General features: G+C 48.4%; 1 protein-coding gene across 1 annotated transcript; it reads right to left on the reverse strand.

Moving 5' to 3' along the window:
* Window positions 1-1,537: 1,537 nt before the first annotated feature.
* AP1G1 (adaptor related protein complex 1 subunit gamma 1) lies at window positions 1,538-25,763 on the reverse strand. The gene is made up of 23 exons (XM_081016422.1): window positions 25,426-25,763; window positions 17,694-17,897; window positions 15,241-15,365; window positions 14,495-14,636; window positions 14,031-14,127; window positions 12,693-12,769; window positions 10,003-10,098; window positions 9,749-9,829; window positions 9,543-9,641; window positions 9,183-9,238; window positions 8,608-8,721; window positions 7,643-7,783; window positions 7,172-7,226; window positions 6,103-6,225; window positions 5,876-5,965; window positions 5,643-5,770; window positions 5,101-5,205; window positions 4,406-4,547; window positions 3,970-4,096; window positions 3,732-3,821; window positions 3,444-3,604; window positions 2,989-3,087; window positions 1,538-2,629 (listed from the first exon to the last, which is right to left on the reverse strand). The coding sequence occupies exons 1-23, from the start codon at window positions 25,630-25,632 to the stop codon at window positions 2,528-2,530; spliced, it is 2,661 nt and encodes an 886-aa protein (XP_080872548.1). The 5' UTR covers window positions 25,633-25,763; the 3' UTR covers window positions 1,538-2,527.
* Between the last annotated feature and the right edge of the window lie 1,122 nt (window positions 25,764-26,885).

A 26,885-nucleotide genomic window follows, 5' to 3' on the forward strand; every position in this document is an offset into this window, starting at 1 on the left:
GGTGAGGCAGCACTTATTGGGGGGGGGGCAGCTCAGAGACCAGAGGTGGTAGCTGCAGCTGCCAGAGGACTCCCATGGAGAGGGGAGAAGAGAGGAGGCTGAGGGAGCACTCCACAAGGGAGGGTGTTCAAAAAAGGGTGAGAGGCTGCCAGCTCTGCAGGCAAGGGGGTGACATAATTGGGCTTCTTAGCCCTACAGGGGTGCCACAGAAAGAATGTAGTTGGTCAAAGGAGCCATGGACCCAAAGAGATTGAAAACCTACAGGTTAAAGGGTTGGACTAGAATCTGGGCTGAAATCTCCACTACAACCATGACATAACTTTGGACAGTTACTCCAAAGTCTTATCCTTTGTATGTTTCTTTTTATTTTTCATTTTTTTGTTATATCTTAAAAACTTTATTCTTTTTTCTGTATTTTGTATTTTCTTGTATTTTTATTCTTGTATTCTTTGAAACTTTAATAAATATCATTTTAAAAAAAAAAAGTCTTATCCTTTCCTTCATAGTTGCTCTGAGGACATTGGGGGGATGATACCCTTCAGTACTACTTTGAGCTCCTTGCAGGAAAGGTGACCTTACTTCAACTCTGTGTCCCCTGAAGGGATACTTGTTTGTGCAAGACGAAAGGACTTGCCAACCCCTAACTCCCAGCTGTCTGACCTGCCATCATTAGTTGTGGGGGAGGGGGTAAGGGGGGGACAGAAGCCATCATCTTACAGGTTCAGATTGCAACAGGAAAAGAGTCCTCGGTGCTGCCATCTGTGTCTTGCCATACTCCCAACTCTGCTCATCCTATGAGGAAGAGGAAGCTCAAACCAAATACATTTCTTAGTCTTCGGGGATCCCCAAGGCTCTTTTGGCTGTGGTGATGAAGAGCAGACTTCTTCTGAATCTTGTTTGGGCTCCACAAGCTCCACCTCCAACAATCCAGCTGGTGAGCTTTGCATAATTGTTGGCTGGAGAATCACAGGAATCCCATTCCCCACTGCCCTAATTTCATCCTGTCCTCTGTGAGAGCACAAAGCCCCATTCCCCACTGCCTCAATTTCATCCTGTCCTTCATGAAAGCAGCACTGCCAGCTGGACACACATCAAGTCTCACTGGGGGGAGATGAGAGAGGCAGCTGACCACAGCTCCAGTCAACAGGACCTCAGCAGCGAATCATTTGCTAGGATAGTGTATGTCTAGACTCTAGAGGACTTCCTGTGGCTCTTGAAGTGCTTCTGCCTGGCTCCCCCTCTCCCGTCACGCAACCCAACAGCGGGTGCAGACACACCTTCTGTTTCTGTAAGGCAAACAGGCTGGCAATGAGCTTTAGGAACTTCAGCCAATCATAGATGGGAACTCAAGTGTTTCCCCCTTCTTTGCTGCTCCTGGAATCCTACACATACCCCCCTAACCAACTGACTTCTGCCCTGAAAACATCTCTCTTAGGGAGTTGTCATACTTTGGAATCTTGGCCTTCAAAATCAGGAATGTCCTCTGCTCAACATCTATGCAAGGAGCTGCAAAACCAACTACTAAAAGCAGGAAAGGTCTCATTAAACCGCATGGTCTTTATTTTCAGTGCCAATATTACAGATACAACACAAACGTCCCAGGAGGAGAACGAATTCAAATGGAATCCAGGACTCTGACAGACTCAGGAAATGAAAAGGGCTGAGGGGGGAAAGCAGCTTTGCAGTGGAGTCTTGAGATGAGTCTTTCTGCAGGCAAATGGTGCCCCCCCTTTCCATCTTTAAGCAACACACATTTCCTTTCTACCCACCTACCACAGCTGACAGCCAAGGATCAGACAAGAGGAGTTCCAAGATTTGGGGTGGGGGCACGCTGAAGAGCGACTTGCTGGAAGGAGCAGCCAGTCTCGTCCATCATGATGCTTTCTGAGAGGGAGGCACTGGCCAAAGAGGGCTTGACGTTGCTGCCTCCACCACTGAATCCTCCAAAACAGAGCTTCTGTCCAGAACAGCAGGTCCACCTATCCATCCCCTTCTCAGACTCAAGCCACTGCCCTCGGGGTGTGCAGTCAAGCGTAGAAAAGGCCCCCCACGTCAGGGAACTCCAAGGAGAAAGGGTCACCAGCATCCTTGGAATACATTTCCAACATGAACTCTGGATGAAAAGTGCCTGAAGGTGGTAACCCGGCTAGCAAGGAGCTGAAACAAAACTCGCTTCACTCACTCACTCGCCCACGCCCACCGGAGGAGAGAAGATGGCAGGCAGGGAGAAACAGTTGCACATGCCACAGTGCACCTCCCCTCCCCCCTTCCAAAACAAGGGGAACGTGGCTTCTGTGGCAAGTGTGGCTCAGCAGCCAGGAGAGGAGAGAAGAGAGAGCGAGCCAGCAAGTGTCTTAAGAGATATGCTTCATCAAGGTGAGCAAGGCCAGTCCTCCTGCTCTGCAGCAGCCGCTGCTCTCGTCAGCTCCCCTGGCCATGGTGCAAGTGGGGGGATTTCTGGAGTCACAGCGCTCTGCCCAGCGTTCCTTCGGCCAACCAGGTGGGGTGAGGAGGGTGGGGCCAGAGCTCACTGCCAGGACTGAGTGGGGAAGTTGTTGACTTCTGCCAGGTCCTGCATTGCTGAGCCCTTGTGATTATATGTCAGCTTGATCCGCATGCGGAGCTGTTGCTACAAACGGGATGAAACAAGGAGAGGTGAAGAAGATCTGGGCAGGAGGGGTGAGGGGACCACTCTTGCAGAAGCTGCAGTGGAACCACCTCAATTTCGTTCAGTTAAATGGGTGCCAAAAGGCACAGAGTTCATCCAGCAGGACTATGAAGCTAAAAGCACCACACAGCTGTTAAGATTCTGCCCCTGAAGGTTCATTGCCACCCCCACCCACCGAACAGAACAGCCACAACTAGAGGTCTTCAGAACCAATGTATGACCTGTACCATCAAGCACTCAGAGGCTGGGCACCACTCCCAGCCCAGCTGCTCCTTCAGCCTCCATGCTGAACATGGTCACTCACTTGCTCATTTGCTCACCTTCTGGGGATTCAGGACTTTAATGACTTGTGTGATGGTCCCTGTGTTAAATGCTGGGATGACGCTGCTACTGGGAGACAGGAGCTGCAACTGGAATGTCTGGAGGAAGGCAAACAAAAGGAAGAAGGGGGCACACTTTCACCTGGTTTTTCTGCTGCAACTACTGCTGCTGCTGCAGGAGACAGGAGGCCCAAAACACGGGCTCAACTCCAAGTACAGTGAAAAATGATGCACAGCACCTAGCCCTCTGCCTCTCATCAGAATGTGCTCCTTTTTCCTGCCACAGCAAGACACTTATGACCATATCAAAGGCAAAGAGCTGGTCCTAAGGGTCCATCTACAGTTTTGGAGCCAAGCCAGCTTGGAGCTTGGAAGTCTGCCTGGAAACACTGTCTGTCCCACTGCAGCTAGGAGGCCACCAAAGCAGATGCTCCTGCCCCAAAGACCAGCCTCACCTTTGGTACCGCAGCCTGGAAAACAAAGTCTGTCATGTCCAGCTCGGTGCTGTTGGAGGCCTGTATTGTGATCACGGTGACGCTGGGGTTGGTGTTTGAGCGTTCAAAGGCAAAGTCAATCTTCAATCCATTTTTGTTGTAGGCCGTGATTGGGGGAATGCCTGTGGAGATGCAGTACTGGTCAGAGTCCTGGAAGGTGCCCTCTCCAACTGGCCCTTACAAAGTCTATAGTACACATTCCCCGCCCACCTCAGCCGCTGCTCAAACAGCGAGGTTCTACAGTCCTACCAGCAGTTATGTCATTGAAGATGGGTTGCGAAGAAAGTCCGTCCAACAGAAATGGGGGTTGCGATATCTGTGGGGCAGGAGCTGGAGGTCCTACAGGAGCAGTTATGAAAGAAAGGGCAGGGTTAGGCTGAAGTTCTTCAAGGTAAGGACCAGCGCCAGTGCCTCCAACAAGTAAGAGATCTTGCTCAGTTTCTTCCCCGCACCCTTGAATCTCACTTCCACATGTCCAGCACCTCACCTGTTGGGTTGAGATCCCCTAGGAGATCCAGCAGCTCCCCACCAGCAGAAGCGGGTTTATTTGGAGGGGCTGTTGAAATGATGGGAGTGATGTCGTTACCTCCCAACAGGTCCAGCAAGTCGTTTGCCTGGTAGGAAACACCAAATCAGACTGTTAAAGGCACTTAGCCAAGGAAGCCATCTAGTCTCAAAACCTCCCTGAGCAACATTAGCTTCTGAAGGCTGGAGGGGGCCAGCAGAGAAAGCTGCCTCCTGTTCCTGTGGGGGCTCCACAATTGCTCCTGCAGCCAGCCGTGGGCTGCAAAGCAATAGTTCCCAAAGGAGTCTTTGATGCTGTCTAAGAAAGCAGCAACCCCATGCAATGTTGCTCTCTTGTTTGCAGGAAGGGAGGGAGGAATAGCTATCTTGAGTGTTGCACGGGCAGCACCTTCTCTTACCTGGCTGGTGGGCTGGAGGCCAGAAGGGGGAGGTTTGGTCTCCAGCACTGTTGGCTCTGCCTCCCCATTGGGTTGAGTGACATCTGTGGGGCCATTGGTGGTCAGTTTCTCCATAACTGGCATTCTCTCAAGCAGGGCTGACCTGCAAAGTGGCAAGGCTGTTATCTCCTGGACAACTCAAAGGCTAGGAGGAACAGGAGTTACTCCTCAGATCTGGTGTAGAGAGGGGGTGAGCTCCCAACCAGTCAATGACAGAGGCAATCTATTTTTAGTCAGTTCAAGTCCTCTATTTTTGCTATGCAAATAGGTCCAGCTGAGGCAACCAGTAGCTTCCCCGAGTCACATGAACCAATGTAAGAGTCTCTACGCTGTCTCTTCTATGGGGCTAATGGTTTGGGGCCTATAGAGGTCACGTACTAGAAATGGTTGGTTGCAATCAGCACTGTCCCCTGGTTCCCTGGTAGCTCATGTGAAATGTTCACCAACAGGTGTCAAGCCAGGCAGAGGTCTCCTCCTCCTCACACTGACCAGACACCAAGAGGTCTTCACCTTCTTCAGGTGTGGGACCCACTTCTTAATTTACCACCATATGTTTGTAAGGTGGTGATACTGATACTACTGCAACCCTGCAGGTTTCCAACCCACCAGGCTGAAGGTCAAAAGGCATGGGGACAGCAGTGTCCTCTAACACTCACCTCATGTGATCGTACTTCTTAAACAAGGCATTGTACTCCACTGCCCTCTGCTGGAGCTCCACATCAATGCTACTGCCGTATATGGACACCACTTTCTTAATGCGGCTAGAGATGTAGGAAAGAAATGGTGACAAGTGGCAGCAGGGCAGGGGCTGCAGCTTAGCAGGGAGCAAGTACTTCTACCAGCTCTGCAACTGTAGCTCTGCAGCTGTGTGTGTCTTGGCCCAGCCTTTGGGGTCCTTGGGAATCAACTATGTCTCCTTGGACTAGTGGCAATGCCTGGCCTCTGTAACACAGAAGTACAGCTGGACCCCTCACCAGGCACTTCCTTCTCAGGATGAGAGAACATGGAAATATGCATGTGGCTAGGGTTTTTTTTTTGGGGGGGGGTCTGGTTAAGATCCACAAAGTAAGAGTTCATGAAGCTTGCACAGCAGCAAGCAATGGGATCCAGTTATCTCCTGATTATTTCAAGGACTGCAATAAAGATCAAGCAGCATTGGCAGAGCCCCCCCTCCCGCCCCACCCCTGAAAATACTCACTTGACAGTGCAAGTGAACCGAGTGGACAACTTCATGATGGCAGTGAGGGCATAGCCTCGTGTGACAGACACAGACATGTTGGAGACTAGGACACTTTCCAATACATCAAGGACTTCATCCTCTGTGACCTGAGCAAGCCAAAAGGCAGAGTTAAGAAGGATGGGCCATGAGCCAGATGGGAGAAAACTTCACCAGAGGTCAAGTAAAATCTTTATCCCTTTAAGTAGGCGTACCTGGATTGGCTCCTCCTCCTCACACTGACCAGACACCAAGAGGTCTCCATACTCTCCTATACACCAGGAAGCTACCTGCACCATGGGCTGCTACCAAGGAGAAGGAGGACAGGTGAACTCAGCAATGCAATCTTCTTACCCAAAGTAACAGAGGTTCATTGACACAATGCCTCCCCTCCCTCTCCTCTGCAACCCAACCCACCACCAGCATCACTCTGGGGACTTACTTGGGAATAGTCACCCATGATGGCTTTGTAGAGTCTCTGCACAGTGTAAGCATGCATCTCCATGCTGTTGGTGATTAGCTGGATAAGGTTGGGTACAGCATCGTCACGAACATAACTCCCTGCCTGGAAAGAGGACCCAGAGAGAGGTTTACAAGCCATCCACTTGATGTTTTATTGTGCTTTTAATTCTGTTGGGAGCTGCCCAGAGTGACTGGGGTAACCCAGCCAGATGGGTGGGGAATAAATAAATAATAACAATACTACTACTACTACTACTACTACTACTACTAAATTATTATTTATCATCATCATCCAAGAAAGCCAGGGAGTGGTACTCAAAAGCAGATTTCTAGACACTGCTGTAGTCAATTAGTTTTTTTATATACCACTTTTCTTAGGGTAAAGATGGCTTACATAAAAATGCAGTAAGATTTAAAGCTACAATTAACTGCACCACCATTGCATATTTGGCAAGCACCCCCCCCCAAATCAAACCAGTTTCCAAAAGCTACAACTCTTGCAAGTCTTTGCTGAGCCCTAAGTGGGGATGAGCTACTTTTGACTTCCCTCTGGCAATCAGGCCAGAAGGAATTGTGGCAAAACCCCCACTCCTGGCTGCCAATGACTTTCCTTCATGTGTCAAGGATCAATAGAGCAAGGTTTGATCAGAAGACAGTCTTTATAGAGGCTGGTCCTGGGCTGCCATTGCTTTAAAGGGTGATTTTAACCTGAAGTACCAGCACCGCGAATTGGGCCCAGAAGAACTCAGGCAGCCCCTAGAACTAATGCAGCCTTGTCCTTCATTCATTAAGTCAACAGCAGCAGCCTGCACTTGTAGTGTAAGCTCCCACATCATTTTCAGAGGCAACCCCCATGCAAAATACATTGCAGCAGTCAGTCCTCAAGAGTTACAGAACTATGTAAAAATCCCTCTATCCCCACCAAACAAGAACCCCTGGGTAAGTCCACCACCTCCATTGGTGGCTCTTGGACACACAGAACTGACAGGTCCTAAGGCTCAGAACAACTGTTTGGGGATACAGGAACAACAGACAAGGTCAGCACTCACCGTTGTCAAGACTCGCATGATTGTGTCTATGTGCCAGCGCTTAGAAGGAGCATATCTGAAAAACACAGTAGATGCAAAGCTGTGAGGACATTCCTTCTCCAAATGTTCCTTCAGTTCCCAAATGTACGGCCATTTTGGTTTTCCAGACATGGATTAGTCAACTGCATAGCTTGACTGCACAGGAGAGAGGATGAAGCTAAATCCCTGCATTCCACCAGGGGCGAGTGACAGGACCACTACCGCCATTTGGCTCACAGGGTGATGGTATCCAGGTAGCATTACCAGAAGGACTAGCATTGGCAGAGATGGGTCCAGCCTGAAAATGCTCCTCCTCAGCTGTAGCTGTGAGCAGCAAGTGGGAGTGAGCTGTGGCCTCCCGAAGTTGTGACTGCAGAGCAGTTGGGGGGGGGTAGCAGGAGAGGAAGAGGGCCACAAAGGATGAAACAAACACAAATTATTTGGATGTCTTACTTCTCTGCTGCAAGAAATATTCCCGAGGCACAGTCCGCCTTGAACTCTGGCTCACAGGAATCCAGGAAATACAGTAGTTCCTTCATCATTCCCCGGATGTTGTTCCCATTCACGAGAGCAAAGCTCAGCTCCATCGCCCGTCTGGAGAAGGGGAGAAGAAGGGATTCAGAGGAAGGGGACAGGAAGGGATGCAGCTCTGCTGACCTGGGCCTGAGCACCAGCAAGAGCCTACACATTTGCAGCCCCTATACAGACAAGTCTCCCCATCACCCCAAGGAGCTTTCCAGAGGCCACAAACGTGCTTTGTCAGCTGCTTGAGTGTCATCATTGCGCCAGGCGCTCTGTTGATGGATCACTCTTAGGCTTCATCCTACAACAGCACCAGCCAAGCCAGAAGGCTCCCACCTCTCATCACTCCAGGGTCCCAGTATGAAACCTAAGGGGTGGCCAAGTTCAAAAACAAGTAGTATGACAGAGCAGGAGTTTGCAAGGAGAAGCAAGCTTCTTGGTTGCAGATCCAAACCCTTTAAAGCTAGAAAGTAGGTTACTTTAGGCAGGAATAAGTATTAGGGATGACAGCAAGATGACACGAGCTATATAAAATGATGCATGGTGTGGAGAAAGTGGACAGGGCAGTGTTTTTTCTCCTTCTCTCACTCTAGAACCAAATTGGGTTATCCAATGAAACTGAATGTTAGATGATTCAGGATAGACAAAAGGAAGTACTTCACACAGTGTATACTTAAATGATATGCTCCCACAAGAAGCAGTGATGGTTACGAACTTGGACAGTCATAAGGGTGTTCCCTGTGGGAAAAGGGACCATGCTTTAAACAACAATGCCTCATAAGTAGCTTCTGGCTCACAGTGGTGGGCAGAGGAGACAGGTGAGGGGTGACACGAGAATGAATCCTAGATGGTTGGGCCACCTGGACCTACAGTCCTAGCATACCAATCTGACTCACCGTTTGATGGAGACGTCCAGATCTTTTAGGCAGTCCACAATGGTGCTTCTGTGCCGCTGTACAGCATTGTGGTCAGTCTGCACAGTCTTCAATAAGGATGTTAAAGCTACATATCTGAAAAAAGAGACCTGTTGCTTTAGACTATGGCAGCTGTTCTGTGTCACAGCACACTAGAAGGCTTATGAAGACAGCACAGCCAGGCAGCCAAGGGAGATGGAGCAAGCAGGTTGAGTGACTTGCAAGGGCAGCCAATGCAAACCTCTAGGCAATGGATTCTAACCCTCCCATCTGTATCAGAGCACCTGGGGAGTGAAAATGAATTTCTCTCAGAACCAATTCTAGCCAGGTAGCCTGCTAGACCAATAGGATGTGGAAAAAAGAGCCCAGAATTTCACATGGTGCATATGGTTGCGGCAGTACAGACCCAGGCAGTAGAAAGGACTGACCACTTCACCTGCAACGGCTGCCCTGGCCACGCCTCAAAAACAACCAATATTGCCACAAGAGACCTGGAGAAAGCTGTGCCTGCTCCAACTAGAACATGTTTTCCATCCTGGACCTGTACTCTGACCTACCTGATATTTTTGTCATTATTGAGCAAGAATCGGCCTAAGATGTTAATGGCCAACACCTAGAAAGAGACAAGCAAAGAGACATGGGTCAGGAACATCTACTTGTTGATACTTTTCACTCTCCAGCCAAAAAACTCCCAAAGGGGATTGGATCTATGAGCAACCTCAGTGACCCAGGTTCTTCCTTGTCAGCTGGTCTGCTTCCATACAAGAGCCCTGAGCTGCTTTCATCTGACTCAAACATCATTTAGAGGTCAGCCCCCATGGGAATGCTTGGCTATGGCTGGAGAAACTGTGATGGGCCACAAAGCTTTGTTTTGCTCAGTGTCTCTCCTAGGATCCCACAAACCCAAGATTACGTACTCGCAGGCCACTCTCAGACTTGATGTCCATGATAGTTAAGACGGTTTCATAAAGAATGGCATTTCCCACATTTTTACTCGTTTCAGTATTCGTGGCCACCTGGAACACAAGACAGACAATCTCACTTTCTAGCTTCCTCCCTCTAGACCAATGCACCACCTTCCCTTCCGCCTCCCAACAATGATTTGGTAGGCTGCACCCCTCACCTGGGCAAGGATGTCATTCATAGCTTCACTTGAGTCATCATCATTTCGGCCTAGAATTCTCAGCAATCGTAGGATTCGCACCTGAAAAGGACAAAGTTCTCGTTTTGAGCTACAATGGACCCAGAAGGCTCTGGGTCTTGAAGTCAGTCACTGCAGGATCCTCTTCATACTTGAGGAGGCTGGGGGGGCTCCATTCCCTGGCCAACATTCACTCCTCTCCCTGCCCAGCATGTGCCTGGCCCCAAAGCCCTTACCTGCAGGAAGGGGTCGCTGATTCCAGAAACATCATGCTCGGGGGAATAGCCAGACATGATGAGATTCTTCAGGATACGGACTAGCTGGGGCACAAGCTGTGGAGGACAAAGAGCCATCAGCCATCTGATCTACAGCCCTGCTGTTGTACCTGACATGAAGAAGGGGTCCAAGGAGGAGTCTCTTACAGGAAAAAAGGGTATTAGATTCACCATCTGCAGGTGAGAGCTGAAGGGGCTCTCATTGCTGCTCAGCCCAACCTCACTGACCTTTCCACAGCACAGAGCCAAATAAACCTGCTGGCCCTACACAGCCATGCTGCAATATACATATGAGTAGTCTGGTGGGCAACTGATGCCTCAAACTACTAACAGGAAGCAAATGGCTTTGACCTGGCTCCCACTGGCTGAAGCTGCCTCCAGTATCAGATATAGTGTGCCTCTGAATACCTGCTGCTGCAGAATATGAATGGGAGAGAGGGCTGCTGCCTATCACATGCTTATGTGTGGGATTCCCAGTGGGGTATCTGGTTGATCATTGAGGAAAACAGGAAGATGAAACTATATAGTTCCTCTTTGTCCTGATCCACTTACAGCCAGGCTCTAACAGTCAACCATACAACTTCCAGAACCCTGTAGGTTCTTTCCCTTGCCTGTCTCCTTTTACAACCCTATTAACCTTCTGTGGTTAGTAGAAAGCACACCAGCACAGAGATCCCCCTGCTCTTGGTGCTCACTTATGTGGCCACAAAGAGGCATGTGGGCGTGGCAGGAATAAGAGGGAAGTCTCCAAGCTTAGAATGCTGATGTGGTTCCCCCAGGGGAGAGGCTCTGTTTGGATGAAGCAACCAAGCCTGACACAAAATCCCAGGTCAACTCTGAATCCACCAGAGGCCTCCACTATTTCACTCTCAGCCTATCTCCCTACTTCTGCACCATTTGCTGTTTTGAGCACGTTAGTAAGAATTGTAAATATTTGGGCATAATTTTAAAACTGCTAAATGGATGCATTATACCTAAATGGGTTGTTTATCCAAGTCCTATTCTTGGTCCACCCACTGAAATCAACCGACTTACTTTAATCATGTCAATTAATTTCAGTGGGTCTCCTCTAGCATTGGCTACAACCCAATAATTTTAAATTGGTAAACAACTTTAACTTGGTGCCAAGACAGGATAAAGCCCCAAAGAGGATTTCCTTCTCAGTGCCTCAAGTTGAGGGGCAGAGAGCGAAAGGGCCTTTGTTAAATGAAAGTCTCTGCTAAGATATGGCAGCTGGCCAAATATACAAACTTGAGACAATCTTTTAGGAAGACAGAGATCTTGCTCAATCTCATTGCAATATCTCATCGCTTGGAACCCTGCTTAGTCATGTCACTGAGGCTTCTCATACCCACCATTATTTTGCTCTAACCATGCACAAGTCATAGCCAGTGATGATGGGACAAGCATGGGGGAGCAGAAACAGCTGTAAAGATCAGTCTCCAGCCAAGCAGAAGCAAGTAGGGAAGGAAGAGGAGTATCTCTGCCTTCAACAGCTGCCCATAGCATGAAGGCAAATTGCTCTGAACAGAGGCGGTTCACTCTTCCACCTTCTCTGCTTACTACCCATCCCACACCTTATAGAAGCCTTGTACCAAGCCAATGGAAAACACCCACCATGAACAGCACAGATGCAAACCCCCCTCACATCCCTCAAAGATCCATCCAACTGTAGCAGAGGGAGACTGTAGCCTGAGTTTCAAGAGGACTGTAACAGAGATCCAAGGTTGCCTTAGGTATTAGGTTTAATCAGGGCATTAATAAACTCAACTACAAACACAATTAGTCAAGCTGCAGTATTAGTGCAGTAAGCAGTGGATTGGCACAAACCACAACAGGCCCAATGAAAGCATGCATGGGGGGCATAGGGGAGGAAGAAAAAGTGAGAGACTCTTACCTTTTCATTCTAACCCACCACAGCAGGATTCCAAACAGACAAAAGGGACAGAAGAGATGAAGCAGGCGTTAGGGAGAGGAGCAACAGCTCACAACATCAACCACCTCATCCACCTCCACCAGCAGCAGCGGCAAAACAAAGGGCAGGAAGGGTAACCAGGACAACAACACCTGAAGCACAACTGCACTCAACTCTCCCCAGCTGGACCGACAGCTTCATCTACCTCCCTGGCCAGGTCCCTTCTGTGTTGGGCAACAGTTCTCCAGGCACAGCCCCAACAATGGGAGGCAGGCTGGCAAGCAGAGGTGGCCCTCTCCATGGCTAAGCAGCTGGAGAAGCAGCGGCTCCTGCTTTGCTCAGGATCTCCCTGGGTTTTGAGGAATTTTCGGCTCCCTCCCCTCAAATCATTGCTGAGGTGGTATCACTTTATAAAATGGAGAAAACAGAATGTGCTCTGCAAGAGCAGCAGCTGGAGTGGCCTGGCCCAAGTGCACCACCCTGCCACTCAGTTCCACAGGAAGGGTAGAAAAGACATACCCTGGCATAAGCACAGGGGCTTCCCAGCTGCAGGGCTTCCATTCAACCAAATGGATATTTTGCCAAGGAAGGACACATGCTTCTCTCCTGCAAGGCCAACCCATCAGCGACTGGAAACTGACACCCACGTCAGTCCCTCAAAGGTAGGAGCCAAGCTGCCTCAAAACTCTGCCCAGAGGGGCACATGCAATAGGGTGACAAGTCGACAAGGACTTACCTTTCTAAAATGGGCTAGCATGTCTGGGCTTCTCTCACACATTTCCGTAAGGAGGACCACAGAGGTGTGAAGAACACCTGCCAGGAAAAGAGAAGAAGGAACCTATGCTTTACATGGCCATCATCAAGGACTCGCCACAGCTGAAGATGGACTATGAGAGACTGCAAGCTTTTAAGGCAGCAGCTTGGCAGCTTCTAACCAGCAACCTGCCCTCTGAGCCTCAGCACTTCTGGGCCAGGATCCTCAATACACAAGATAATCCTCTGTATGGAAGCCAGAAGTGGTTGTGGATGAAAAAGCAGAGAGACTTCAATCCTAGGCCAAAGCAGCCAGGCCTTTTTACTTTTCCCTATGAGAAATTGCTGATAAAAGGATAAGCTGCAAGGAACTCTTTAGACCCCTCCAAAGACAGCACTGAACTGAGCTCTGTAGCCTGTAGAAACATGAGCAAAGCTTGGTGGCAAAGGGAGCCTCAAACACCTCTCTCCTTCAAGCCCACAGCCAAAATACAAGTAAGGCAGATGCTGCAGAGTAGGCTGAAGCCGGCTCTCCCCATTGCCCACGTTAATGCCTCCTTCATGCCAACAACACACACTGCAGCAGGCTGGAACTCACTAGCTCACAAGATACCTCAAAGGGCCAAGCCCATAAGGCTTGCAAGCCCACTGCTGGATACAAACCATGATGGCTGCATACTGTTACTACTTCAGAGGGGCTATGCCTCTAAATATCAGTTGCTAAGAATGCAATGTTGTGCCCTTGTCCTGCTTGTGGCACCAGGCTGGCCACTATGAGAACAGGATACTGGAATAGGTGAGGTTTTGTTCTGACCGAGCAGTCAAGAGTCTCCTTCCATTAACCCCACTCCCCTCCCTTCCTGAGCTTGACTGCACTCCCTGTTATGGGATCTGGCTTCCTTCACTTCCTTCATTCCCCTGACCAAAAGTACCTCAGTGGAAGGTGTCCCAGGTTCAATCCCTGCCACCATTAGGTAGGACTGGGAAAGCTCCCTGTTCCAAACCCAGCTGTTCCAAACCTAGTTAGTCACCTAAGATAGGTGGCCCAATGGGCCAACTCAGTGCAAGGTAGCTTCCACTGTTCTAAGGGAAGGAGGGTGCAAGCAATGAGTCCACCAGAACTGAGTTTCAGAGCATAGAAACACAAAAAGTATGCTTGGCTCCTGGCCTTGATGCACATGGCATTTATCTACATGAGGATTTCTATGCCATTCCAAACTGCCCAAGCTTTCTTATCATAGCCCTTCAGATCCTCATATTTCTTTAGTCCACCCCAAAAATACATAGTTCCTTGGCCTTCCCTTGCCACAGCAGGCCTTACCATGATTCTTCTCATTCAGCAGGTTCTTTGTGGCTGGCAGGAACATTTCCATGAGCTCAGGCACCTTCCTGATGACGTGAACAGCACACAGGGCTGCCTATGGAAGAATTGGGGGGTGGAAGGGGGAGTGGTCAGCAGATGTGCAGGCAGCCCTCTACACAGAGACCCCTAAAAGGGGATCCCTCGAGAGAGAAACACTATGTACTTTATTTGCATTTTAACTCTAGTCCTGGTAAGTCTTAATTGTGGGCACAAAAAGACCACCCTCTGCCAAAGGCCAGTCAAAAACTCCTTGCAAAGATCTGGGCAGTGCAACTTCCTGCTGACATTTGAGAGGAAGCAAACCACAATCTTAATATAAGAAAAGGGAAGAGCTTACAGTTCAACAGATCTAGAGGACTCCCCCTCCTTTTGGGGAGGGGGTCTCCTAAAGTTGTACCTTTGTCCAATAAATAAATAAATACCTTTTTCCTCAAGTAAGAATTGGAGGTTTTCAGGAGCTTCTCCACCTCCCCGGCTAGGTCACGACACATTTCAGAGGAGCCCATGCAGCCCAGGGTGCAGAGTGCCAGGCCTTGCACATACTGTGTGCTGTGATTAAGGTCACTGGAAGAGAGAGAAAGCAGCAATGCAAGGAATGGCTGGGATAAGGCACTCCCAGATACAAAGCAGTCGGCCTCAAGCTGACAGCGTGTCAGATAACCCTGGGGATAGCAATGGGCTAGAATGCTTTCCAAGGAACAAAGAACAACCAACACTTGTCTCAGTCAATGACAACGCAACTGTGTCCACCACACTAACTCATCTGTGGTCAAATGCCCCACAAGTTCAGTGGCATCTCTACAACACCAGAAAAAAATGACTTAAGTGTCTACTGAAGTCATATTACAGATACTCCCACCCAGATGCCTTCCATAGCTCTACAGATCCAGGTCCAGAGACACACAGCAACAAGGATGAGAGCTATCTGCAGCATGGTGGTGCATCTTAACTGCTCCCATAGAAGGTAGCTTCAGCTCTACAAGGCAAGCAGCTTATTACCTGCCTTCCTAAACCTCCACCACCACTTTCTGGCTGCAATCCTCAGAGGAGGGTGCATGGCTAAGGTGTGCTGAACTTCAAGGCTCAACAAGAATATTCCAAGCCCTGTCAGCAGGTCCACCTTTGCAGAATAGCTCTCTTCCCACCCTAGAAATGAAAAAGGCCTTACTTCTTGATGCAGTTGGTCATGAGAAGGTGGACGTCCTGCCTCTCATCCAGCAGCAACATGGCTCCAAGGTAACCAATGCGTTTGTCCGTGAATTTCTGAGAGGCAATCAGTTTGAGGCACTCCAACTGCAAGAGGGGGCAGAGAAGCCAGAGGGAGTGACTCTCCCCAATGCTTCCAACATTTTTGTCACATTCACCATGGCAACTGTGCTACCACACCCTGGTGATTGATTAGCCTTACTACCAACTCACTCCATGACTCTGAGGCTGGAAAGAAGACTGACAGTTGTTGGGTTGCTTCACTGTCAAGGTGTCGAGCACATCTCACCTCCAAGCACCAAGCTGCTCTCCTGCACTCCCCTGAGGAGAGACCAGCATGAAGCTTCCTTGGCAGTGGCTGCTGCTAGCTGGAGGCACCCTGAGCAGTGACCAAATAAGTGGCCTTTCTTGCAGGGGGTGGGGGTGGCAGCAGGTGGAGGTGCTCAGGGCACCTCTGTCCAGCAGTGCCTTAGCCAGGATATTCCCACTTGCTTTTCCTGCAGGAAAGACAGTGGTGGGAGTTAAAAACCTGGTGACAACAATGTTTGACTTCGGGTTGTGAGGGATGCCAGACGAGAAAGGTCAAAAGAAAAGAATGAACTGTAGCTGTGGACAACTGAGTCTGTAATGAAACCTGAGGGTTCAACCAGGGCTCAGCACAGTTACTACAATGCTCAGACACACCATTACTTAAATCCCCTTCAGTACATGGGTTCAGCCATGAGAATGAAATGGATCCTAAAACTGAGCACTTCTGTGGCAGCTAAATGCCTCACAGGATCTGAAATGTGATTTAAAATCAAGGTTTGACTTTGCTCGCAAATCCTTGCTAAAAGCAAGTCCCAATTAGCCTTGGGGCTGTCTGTAGGAAGAATGTTGGTGCTGGTCTAAGTTTGCCTGTCATTAAGGCTGGTGGGGAAATGATGGCAGGATAATGCTTCACTCACAATCTCTTCAGCACCACAGCATGAATCTATACAGGATCTGTCCAGTCTTTACAACTGCAGAAGAGCAATGGCAAAGCTGCTTTTAAAGAATCCATTCGTTCTGCTTTCTAAATCCAGTTATTTCCCAATCACGCAGCACCCAGCTTAGGCTAAAGTTTCAGGTTAGGTTGATAAGCTCAGTTGGTTAGAGCATGGTGCTACTAACACAAAGGTCACAAGTTCCTATCTCCATATGGGATAGTTGCATATTCCTGCACTGAAGGGAGTTGGACGAGATGATCCTCAGGGTCCTTTCCAACTCTACAATTCTATGAAACTCCTGTATGAGGTCTAGCAGAAAAACACATCTGCTGAAGAAGAGGCAATTATGCCAAGAGCTTGTGGCCCACCTCCTAGGCCTTCCTGGTGTTCTGAACGAACTCTCCATCTTGGTATGCAAGGAAGACAAGGCACAGCAGCAGCACTTCAGGCTTGGACGGAAAGGAGAAAGGTTTCTACCTGTACACAGCCTGTTCAAATGCCTACCTGCTTCCTACATGCAGAGCTCAGTTCAGTAACCTGATCTGGGTGAACTGCTCCCTTGATCTAGCTGAGCAGAGGAGGAGCAACTTTGACACCAATATATCCCGTTTCAGCTGGAGCAAGAGAAACAAGCCACGCTTTTCCCACGGCCCACTCTTTCAGGCCTTTTTACTTGGTAGCTTGGGCTCAGGAAGGGCCTTTTGCTGGTCTGGTTGCCTTTCCAGTTCTCAAATGAATGGCCCAGAAACATGGCAAAGAAGCAAGAACACAGCCACACCTTCCCTACCCATAGCAGAGCTGCCCATTATCCCTTTGTCCCCCTAGCCTTGTGCCCTTGCACAGAGCCCAGAGGATTGAATGGCCCATTGGTTTTAATTCCCAACAGAGGGATGGTGCACTATGAAAGAGACATGCAGTGTGGCTGGAGAGCTCCATCATGAAACTTCTGCTCATCACATGCAGAACCAGCATCTGGAAACTAAGACCTCTCATAAGTCTTCCTGTGAACCTTCTATCACACCACACACACCAGTCAATTTACAAGCAACTTAGAAAGCAAAAGTTAATGCCATGAGATGAACTCCCTGGCAACAAAACAGAGTAGAACAGCTCTTGGGAAAAGTTAAGGAATGACTTGGACACTTTAAAGATCACAAAATATATCCTTTGCTACAATAAAATGATGGAATAAAACCATGAGGATTGTGATATGCTCCTCCTTAGGTTTCTGTGAGGCACATGAAAATATTTCTCTTCCACAAAGGATTTCCAGCCCAAGAAAGAACTTGAGTTAGTAATACGCAGCAAGAGGAAGACAACTGTGCAGTTTCCTACAGGTTGCAACTCTGAAGGCACTTTGCCAGCATGATGAGCCTCCCCCAAACATCCAAAGCTAGGAATTTGCAAAAGGGCTGCTGCCACTACTGATGAAAAGAAGAGGGCCTACCTGTCCAAAGTGTGCAGGGTAGCCCAACATGTGCATGTAGAGCAACTTGGCCACATTCCGGCAGCGGTAAGTGTTGTCCTCTTCTCGGAAAGACGATCGGATGGCAGCACATTCTTTTTGGATCATCTCCCTTTCTTCTGCCTGGGTCCGTGCTGTCCGGATGGTCCGGATCAGCTCCCGGAGTCTGATGGGGGCTGGCATCCTCTGAGAAAAAAGATAATGGGGGGAGGGAGAGATAGTGAGCAGGGAATTAAACCTCAGCAGTTAAGTTTTTAAAACAGTACCCCATGAGAAACCGTAGAGAGAGGCTGGTAGGGTCTCCAAGCTGGCATTGGTTATACTGACAGAACTCTCTATGGTTCAATCCACGTTATTTATCCCAAGTCAGCCATCTCTGCCACAGCTGGGACTCCAGAATACTTCAGCCTCAAAAAGTCTGTCTTCCCTGCCAAGTGGCTTAAGATATCTGTAGTAAGGAAAGAGATATGGCTCTGTTGCCAAGGTATGTAATGATGTATTCGCTGCAGCTCTGTCTCCACTACTGCATGGTGGAATGGGTGGCAGACTAAGGCTGGTGATAAACTGACTGCATGTGCTCTTTACAACAAACACAGCTCACCGCTCATGGCAAACCCAAGAAACTGTTTCTTTCTTCCTGTGGCTGGTCCCTAATCACCAGGAATTTCTGCCTAAATTTGCATACCAGCACAGATAGGAGCCTCCTCCCTCCTTCTGCCATCCCCAAATAAGGCAAAAGTCCTAGATTAATCAGCGACCCTACACAACTTTCCTGAGCCTTGGTTTAAGCCCTGCTTGTGAAAACAAACCTGAGATTGAAGCAAACCAAATAATGCAGCCATAAAAGCATCTGAATCTGCCGGCCCCAAGGTGAAGGCTTATTTATAGGATCTAGCAAACCACAGGAACACCTCTGGCTCAAACCCAAATATTCTACAGTGGTGCCTCGCAAGACAAAATTAATTCGTTCTGCGAGTTTCTTCGTCTTGCAAATTTTTCGTCTTGCGAAGCACGGTTTCCCATAGGGTATTAACGGTTTTAAGAAAAAGGAAACAAACTTGCAAGACGTTTTCGTTTTTCGTCTTGCGAAGCAAGCCCATAGGGAAATTCGTCTTGCGAAGCAACTCAAAAAATGAAAAACTCTTTTGTCTGTGCGTTTTTCGTCTTGCGAGGCATTCGTCTTGCGAGGTACCACTGTACTTCACTCTGGATTTGCTTTTCAACTAAAGGAAACTCCCATTATATTTCAAAGCAGCCTTTGGCCCCAATGCATGGGTCACTCTCTGCTACCCTGGTCTGTTTATCTGACAAACAAACTGAAATAAATTATCCACAAGTCAGGAGGAAAAAGTATTATTTTCAAGGCCCAGCATACACTACTGCATAATACTAATATGTACATTACTTTTATGAATGAGAATGGTCATTCTGATATTGTACAGTTGTACCTTGGTTCTCAAATGCCTTGTGACTCAAACGTTTTGGCTCCCGAACACGCAAATACAGAAGTGTTCCAATTTACAAACTTTTTTGGAAGCCAAACATCCAGTGCGGCTTATGAGGCTTCCAACTGAGTGCAGGAAGCTCCTGCAGCCAATCAGAAGCCATGCCTCAGTTTTTGAACGTTTTTGGAAGTCAAACGGACTTCCGGAACGGATTCTGTTCGAGAACCAAGGTACGACTGTATTGTTCTTTGGAATTTAAAATGCATGTGTCTGTAAATACATCTCATACACAGTAAATCATATCTAAGTTTACTGTTACCATGATGTAATAATACTTACAGAGTGGACACATTTTTAGACCAGTCAAACATGCAAAACTAAGTTTCAATTAGCACAGCTAAACATGAGCAAGAAAGTGTCATTAACATTGTGAAGACAATTTTCATGCTGACGTGACATCTTACTCCTGAGGACCTGATGGAGACAATCAGGGTTTCATTCAAGTCCTTTTCGTCCAGACAGCTCTGCCCCTTTCAGGCTCTTCATTATGGCTGTTTCTCAGGCCTTTTCAAAGCAAGGACAGCAGAGCCTGAGTGGGACAGTTCCAGAGGGGTGGGACATCCCCTCCCCCACTTTCCCAGTACAGTCTTAAGCAGACTACTTCCAGTATACTCCCAGCCCAGTGGTTGACTAAAAACTGAGCCCAGCACTCAATGGACACCAGCACTGCTGCTGCTTCTCACATGTGACCGAACCCAGAGCTGATTCCAAATGCACTTGCAGGCCCAACGGGTAGCCACTGAGCCCAAACGATGAAACCCAGGAAAAGTCTATGCTGTTATTTAAAACCGTGGGAAGAAGCTAGGTAGCCCAACTCAAGGCCTCTTCTAAAGGTGCTTCATCAGTACAAGTCACATTACAGTGGGCTGTGGCTCTCTTTTAGTTGAGCATTCAAACTGTGACTACACCAATCCATTCAGAGATTACACTTGTTAAGGGTTGTGCAATAAATAACGGACAGAAATTCTAAACTACGCAGCTCTAGACTGAGCACTCAGCATCTGTAGATGCCTACATTTTTGACTGATGCATTTCATAAAAACTACAAAATGTGGTTAGATGTTCAACAAGCTACAGAAACCACTGCAAGTTCTCTCTTATTGCTTGTGAAATCCACTTGTGCCAGCCCATTGGTTTCCCAAGCTGATTTTGTAAGGGCCTCCTCACATCCACCTTCAAAAGAAGGTGGCTGTCAAGTAGGAAAAACAAAAGAAGGACACATGCCTTTCAGGTCATGCTGCTGCTGCTAGCTACAGAGCTGGAAGGGGACCTCACAAACATCCTAGTACAACCTCTTGCAGATGGATGGAGGACACCTATTACTACACACACCAGCCCCAGAAGGTTTTAAAACAGAAGCTGGATGGCCACCATCTTCCAAGGTATTCTGAACTGCATCTGTTTGGTAGGCTGAACAGTCCTACCTTCAAGGAGACTGTAGTCAGCAGTTGGGGAAAGACATGGTCTCTGATGAACCTTTCACTTATGAAGACAGCCCTGTATCAGGAAGTTTTTTATGCTTGACATCTTATGTTTTTTTAAGCGCTGGAAACCCAGCCGGATGGGTGGGGCATTATTATTATTTGAAAACTTCAGCATTAATTTTTTCCCTTTAACATTGATTTCCCACTTTTCCATCCCAAAACAAAATGTTCAAACCACTGAACCACCATCATAAATCCTAATAACAATAAAACAGCACAACTCACTCTAATGCAGCAGCAATATAAAAATCCAAGGCACACACAGAAGAAAAAATCTGAAAAATGCATGGCTCAAGCCATATCGTTCTGACCTTTTGCCTGAAGAGAAAAAGGAGGCCATCGGCTGAGTCCATGGAGAAGAGTCTCATAACCAGGGAGCCTCCACCATCACCAAGAAAGCCTAACCGCATACGTCCACATGCCATAGGTGGAGCCCAGAGCAGGGCTTCCCTTCAGCAGCATCTGCAGCAAGCAGGCAGTCACCTACAGATGAACTGATTCCATGGAGTTCCAAACCATCCAGGTAGGGACTGACTCTAGGTCAAGTTTTCTTGAACTCTAATAATGTGCTCTCAAGCCCATTCTTGGGATCAAATGGCTGTTTTCATTCCTGCTAGCAGAAATAGTTCCCCTATCCCGGTCTTGTTTACTGGGTGATTTTACATTTATCCAACCAACCTCATTCTATTAACTATATTTCTGGACTTTGCTTCCAAATCAACATGCAAAAATGATTCCCCTTCTTCAAAAGCCTCCCTTTCTGCTACTGAGAACAAACATGCTTCCCAAGACACTCCTCTAACACTGCCCCCCGCAACACAATATGAAATCGACAAGAAGTCTGCAGCCTCCCTTCACAGATGGGTCCATGTGCTGGTTGAAAGCAGAGGACTCTGTTCAGGCAGAGAGATCTCATCAGAGCTCTCTATAGCCACCAGTCTCCAAACTGGAGGCTTCTCATTAAGGGAATATTTACGGTTATATATTCTTTCATTCCACAATTTACATTTACCACCAACATAGGGACATAGTAAGTTGCCTTCTGTTTGTGTCAGACCACTGGTCCATCAAGCTCAGGACGGTCCACACTGACTAGCAGTTGTTCTCCAGGCTTTCAGGTAGGGGGTCTCTCCCAGCCCTACCTGGAGATTGACCCTGGTACCTTCTACTTGCAAAGCTGGTGCTCCACTACTGAGCCGAATTCCTTCCCCATGCCATTATTCCTTCATGCATGTTATTAGATGATTTATGTCCCTCCACAGAGTATCTAAGGTGGTTTATGGAAAATAAACCACAGCACAAACTGCAGGTGTTGCAGGATAATGGAGATTGACCAGACTTCCAGGTCTGATCTTCTGGCGACAGAGAAGCAGAATTATTTCCCTTCTCCCAAGTGCTAACCAGGGTAGACCCATGCCTGCTAGAGAGTCTTGTTCCATCTCGTGCCTTCCAACCCACTTACTGCCAAATCTGTGTGGATTCCTTAGGAAAGGAAGCTGTTGCCATCATTACACAGGAGGATCCTGGTGGATCAGAGCAAGCACACGACCCACAGTGAGCCAGCTCCTTCCATGTTTCATGAGCCAGCTTGAGTTTCCATCCAAAGCTCCCAGTTAAGAAGGAGGCTCTCAGGCTGCTTCTAGGATCCAGAAGTACTCATGATCTAACTTCTACTAAGACGCTTTGGAAGAGCTTCTTAGTGAATCACAACCTTCCAGAGTAGCCAACATACCACAAGTGCCTTTATTAAGTCTATGACATTTTAAAAATAATTTCTGGTAAACAGATGTTTAGTAAGAAATGCTCTGATAGCTATCTGTCTAATGTGGCATTCACTCACCAGGATGGAATTTCTTGTTGCCTATGACTACCAGGTGAGTTGTTACATGCAAGGCTGTCCTAAAGCTCATCTTGCTATACTAAAGTTGACCCCACCTCTCTTCAGGTACTCCAAGGTATGAGTCACAAGATAAACCAAATATAAGAACTCTTTCAAAGTAGCAACACTCTTAACGGAACTTTCACAATTAGGGTGGGCCCTGATACATAGCAGGATGAAGCAGCGCACTTCAGGCAGCATAATGGAGGTGGCCAAAGCTAGACGGAAGCTGTACTGCTGTTTGAATGGTACAGGGTTAGCCCTGCAGAACAGAAATTTGAAATCTACCTCAGGCAGCAAGAGGTCTCAAGACAGCATTGTTCAGATTACAAACAGTTTCTGATTGCAGGTCCCAAAAAAACTCTCAGAAGATGCCCAAGCTGAAGAAAAAATAAAAAACAGGTCTTTGGTTCAAAAATACCCACAACTACTCCTAAAATCCAACTCTGCCATAAGATGATCAACATGCAAGCCAACACACAAAGTAAAGTTTATTAACTATGTTTGGGAGGAGAGACACAGAACGCAATTCACCACCTCAATGCAGGTACACCCTGAATTAACAGCCAGACATTGTTAACAAAAACAGTGACAGTGCAACCATACTGCTGGAAAGAAAGTGTACTACCAATGCAAAAACATCCAGAATAAGCTCACAGCAGTGTTAGAAACTATGATATGTAAGTTAAGTGCCAAACGGCTCCTTAAACCAAGGTTAGTCACCAAAACGGAATATCTAGTTGCCATTTGAGGGTAAGATGGCTCTAAAGTCTTATTTTTCAAATGATGGACTAACTGTGATTGATTATCAGTGAAACACCTGGCTAGTTCAGATGACTACCTTGAACTAGGTTAAGAACTTTGAGAACTTAAAGAAGAAAAGTCACTTGATGCAGGGACAGTCCACATACATATTGGCCTATTCCTACATCTTTTTCTTAATGGTGACACTGACCATTCATAACTTAGGAATGTTCTTCACAACTGTGACAAGGTCAGTGGGGTGGGGTAAGTGAAGACAAACTACAATAATTAACTAACGTTGCTCCTGCTCAGGCTGCACAGTAAAAGCATTTTGGTTCCTGAAATTCATTCTGATTGTGCAGATAAAATATAACTCATGGTTGCGAGTGGTCAATAGTCAGGTGCAAAATGCACCTGGCTAATTTTGGACACTTGCCCATAGCCAACAGAAATTCAACAAAGGTAAAGACCACTGTATTCAGACAAAAGACAAGCATACTCCATCTGCAATACTATTTAAAAGCAAATCTTCCATCTCATGATATATCTTTGAACTACACCAAACTTAGTCAATGTAACAATTTTGCCCAATTGTCACAATTTCTTTCAAGAGACACAGAGGATTTTCAGCATACACTAGTTAGACATTTTATAAAAGAGAGGCCCTCTGTCAGACAGGTTCTGTTAATCATTAGTTATAAGGTAGCACCATCATTCCACATGATGTTTTGCAGAGAATCACATCAATATGAGCTTACAGTTTCTAAATTTTAAATGGCAGATGAAGGAGAAATGTGAGCAAATACTCCATGTTGCAACAATGAAGGTGAAACCAAAGGCATTAAACAACAGGCTTCAAAGTGAAAATGTGTTTTGAGGAAGTGTTTGAAGAGAAGAGAAAGAGATTGTCACAAAGGGTTTCTTACAAGGAGTTCCAGTCTAGGGGACAGAAAACTGGGCAATCAAGCTGAAGCAACTAAGGATATGGGCAGGAATATCCATATTAAAATAAAGTTAAGTTTCAGAAGGTCTGCAGATGTTGAGTAACCCTCTTCCAACTGTTACTCATCTACAAGAGTACTGCTAGATAACTCCTTCACAATCATTAACCTCAGCAGGAAAGCAGCTTATCTCATTTGTAAGACCCTTAGAAATTCTTACAATGAAATGGAATAAAACTTTGGTTAAATAAAAATAAACAAATATTTCCCTCTCAACAGGAGGGCAAAAAAAGGGAACTGCAATGGCTTCTTCAGGTCAAGTTGACAGGTGAGCCAGCTGGCTGGACTGCCCTCTCACTTCCCCGCACCCACCCGTGGTCTTGGCCTTTCCTTTCCCCAGCGCTCACTGAACAGGCATTCTTTGCAAAGCGCTGGAATCCACATCCAACAGCCTTGAGCCTTTTCCTAGTGTCGACCCTGCCGTAATCGGGAGTGACTCTCAGTCTCTCTCCCCGACGAGGTGTTCCTAAGCCCCTTGCTCACAAGGCCTGTCAAGGGGCGAGGCAAGTCTCTTTCTTCAGGCCTCGGATAGGAGCCGATCCGATCGTCGGAAGCCCGGGCGAGCTGTACGGGGGTGAACTCCGGCGCGGCGCGCGGAGAAGACTCTCCTCGTCTATAACAGAAGAGGCCACAGGCACTTCCGCCGACAGCAGAGACAGAACTGGCCGGGCGAAGAGAAAAACGCCTCGAATAGCGGGAGGGAAGTCATGGGCTAAGGAGCACCGCCTAGGCTGGCCTTTGCTCGGCGGCGCGGAGAAGGGAAGCGGACGGAGAAACAGCCACCTCCTGCCCGGGTGGGTGAAGGGCCGCTCCGGCAGGGGCAGCAGCCCCGCCAGGCCTCACGAGCCAGCTGGCAAGTCAGACGGCAGCAACCCTCGCGGAACACGGCAGCGCGCTCCCTTCTTGCTCTAGGAACCGGCGCCTCTCCCCTTAGCCAGCCGACCCACCCACCGACCGGAAAGCGGCCGGGCCCTCGGCGGCAAGGCTCAGTCAGTCCCGGGAGGCGGGGCGGGAGGCGGCGGCGGCTGGGCCTTGCCCCGGGCAGCGGCGGCGGGCCTAGGATCCTACTGCCGATGTAGAAGCAGCAGCAGCAACACCTACCCTGCCTGGCAGCGCCTCCTCTCTCCCCGCGCGGCACTCACCGGGCCGGATCCCTACGGCGAAGGTGGCGGCGGCAGTAGCTAGAGCCTGGCATCCAAAATGGCGGCGGCGCGGCCTCAGCACCGATACCGCAGGCGGAGGAATCTGGAGACCGGGACTCACTGACTGCCCTCTCTCAGAGCACGGCGCGGCGATAGCCTGCTGCATCCATTAACGTTGCTGCGTCCTCCGTCGCCGCCGGCCGGCGTGTTTCGTGGCCAGACAATGCTCGGCGCTTGGAACCGCGGTAACTGGCCCCAGAACTCGTTTCCTCCGCGGAAGTATCTGTAGCGGTGTCACACGATTAGCGGTGAGACTGCGCCGTGGCAGGTAGTGATGACGTCAGACGCCTGCCTAGTCACCGCTGCGGCTGTGCTCACGACATGCGTCCGGCTGGGTCGTATTGGCGAACTTTGAAGTTCCGTTCTGGATACGGAACTTGCCCACAGCCCAAGAAGCGAAGCCCCTGCCCGTCCTTCGAGGAAAAAACCAGCTGTCAGGGCGACTGAAGCGTCTTCGCCAATTGCGAATTGCCGGGGGCTAGCCTGACAGTAGAGGGGCCAAGTCCGTACAGAGCACGTGCTTTCCTAGCAAGCTCAATCTTAAGCAAGTTTACTCGGAAATATATCCCAGTGCTTTGGACATACACAGGACTGCAGGCTTTGCACGGAGCTCCAGTGTCCCGTTTCTGAGGCCGCAGAGAGACGAAGAAGCTTGCTGGCAAGCGCCTTGTTTGAACGTGGAGAGCCTCCCGGCTCAACCTCCTCTGATTTGCGTGAAACAGTTTTCGCTAATGTGGCCGATACATCCATTTCAGCTCAGGCCTCTCTTAGGGCTCTACAGTTCCGCGGCTACTTTTAAGGTTTGGGGGCTAGAAAGCCTCGCCACGGAATATATATTGGTCACTTCAATCGTTATCTCTGATAGTCAACGTCGGCGGCTTTTTGCACTGCTTCCGCCTTCCATTAGGGCATCTGGCTAATCGCTGGGAAACAGATGGGGATATTGTAGGAAGCTGTCTTAAATTGAGTCAGTCTCTTGGCCCACCTAGCTCAGTATTGCTTACACTGGTGGTCAACAGCTTTTCACAGTTTTAGGCAGGATTCATCACTCTGGCCTACCTGAAAGTGCCTGCCAGGAGTTTAAGTCTGGTCCTGTCTGCACGCAAAAGCACATGCAGCCCTTCCCTCCCCTCCTCCGCTTAGTTTGATCTAACGGACAAGCAGAGCTCTTCCTAGGATCTCGCCAGACAGCGGCTTTTTTTTTTTAGTTGCAAATCGATGGGCGACAGAAGCCCCACTGAGAGCATTCCTCTCTTTCTCACAGACACAAAGGAAAAATAATTAATCAACTCAACATCGAGTGACAGCTCTATCCCATCCCATCTACATAGCACCAGCAAGCTGTTCCTGTCCTGGCCA

This window comes from Podarcis pityusensis, assembly GCF_964106645.2.
Source record: "Podarcis pityusensis genome assembly, chromosome: 8".
NCBI lineage: Eukaryota > Metazoa > Chordata > Lepidosauria > Squamata > Lacertidae > Podarcis > Podarcis pityusensis.

Bases quoted from the DNA above. Each gene is read 5' to 3' on its own strand.
- AP1G1 (XM_081016422.1), bottom strand. From the start codon at position 25,632: ATGCAGCAGGCTATCGCCGCGCCGTGCTCTGAGAGAGGGCAGTCAGTG. The intron at 7,227-7,642 runs GTAAGACATCCA...TGTGTTTTTCAG, and splicing joins ATATTTCTTGCAGCAGAGAA to ATATGCTCCTTCTAAGCGCT. The intron at 4,097-4,405 runs GTAAGAGAAGGT...GTTTCCTACCAG, and splicing joins GCCTCCAGCCCACCAGCCAG to GCAAACGACTTGCTGGACCT.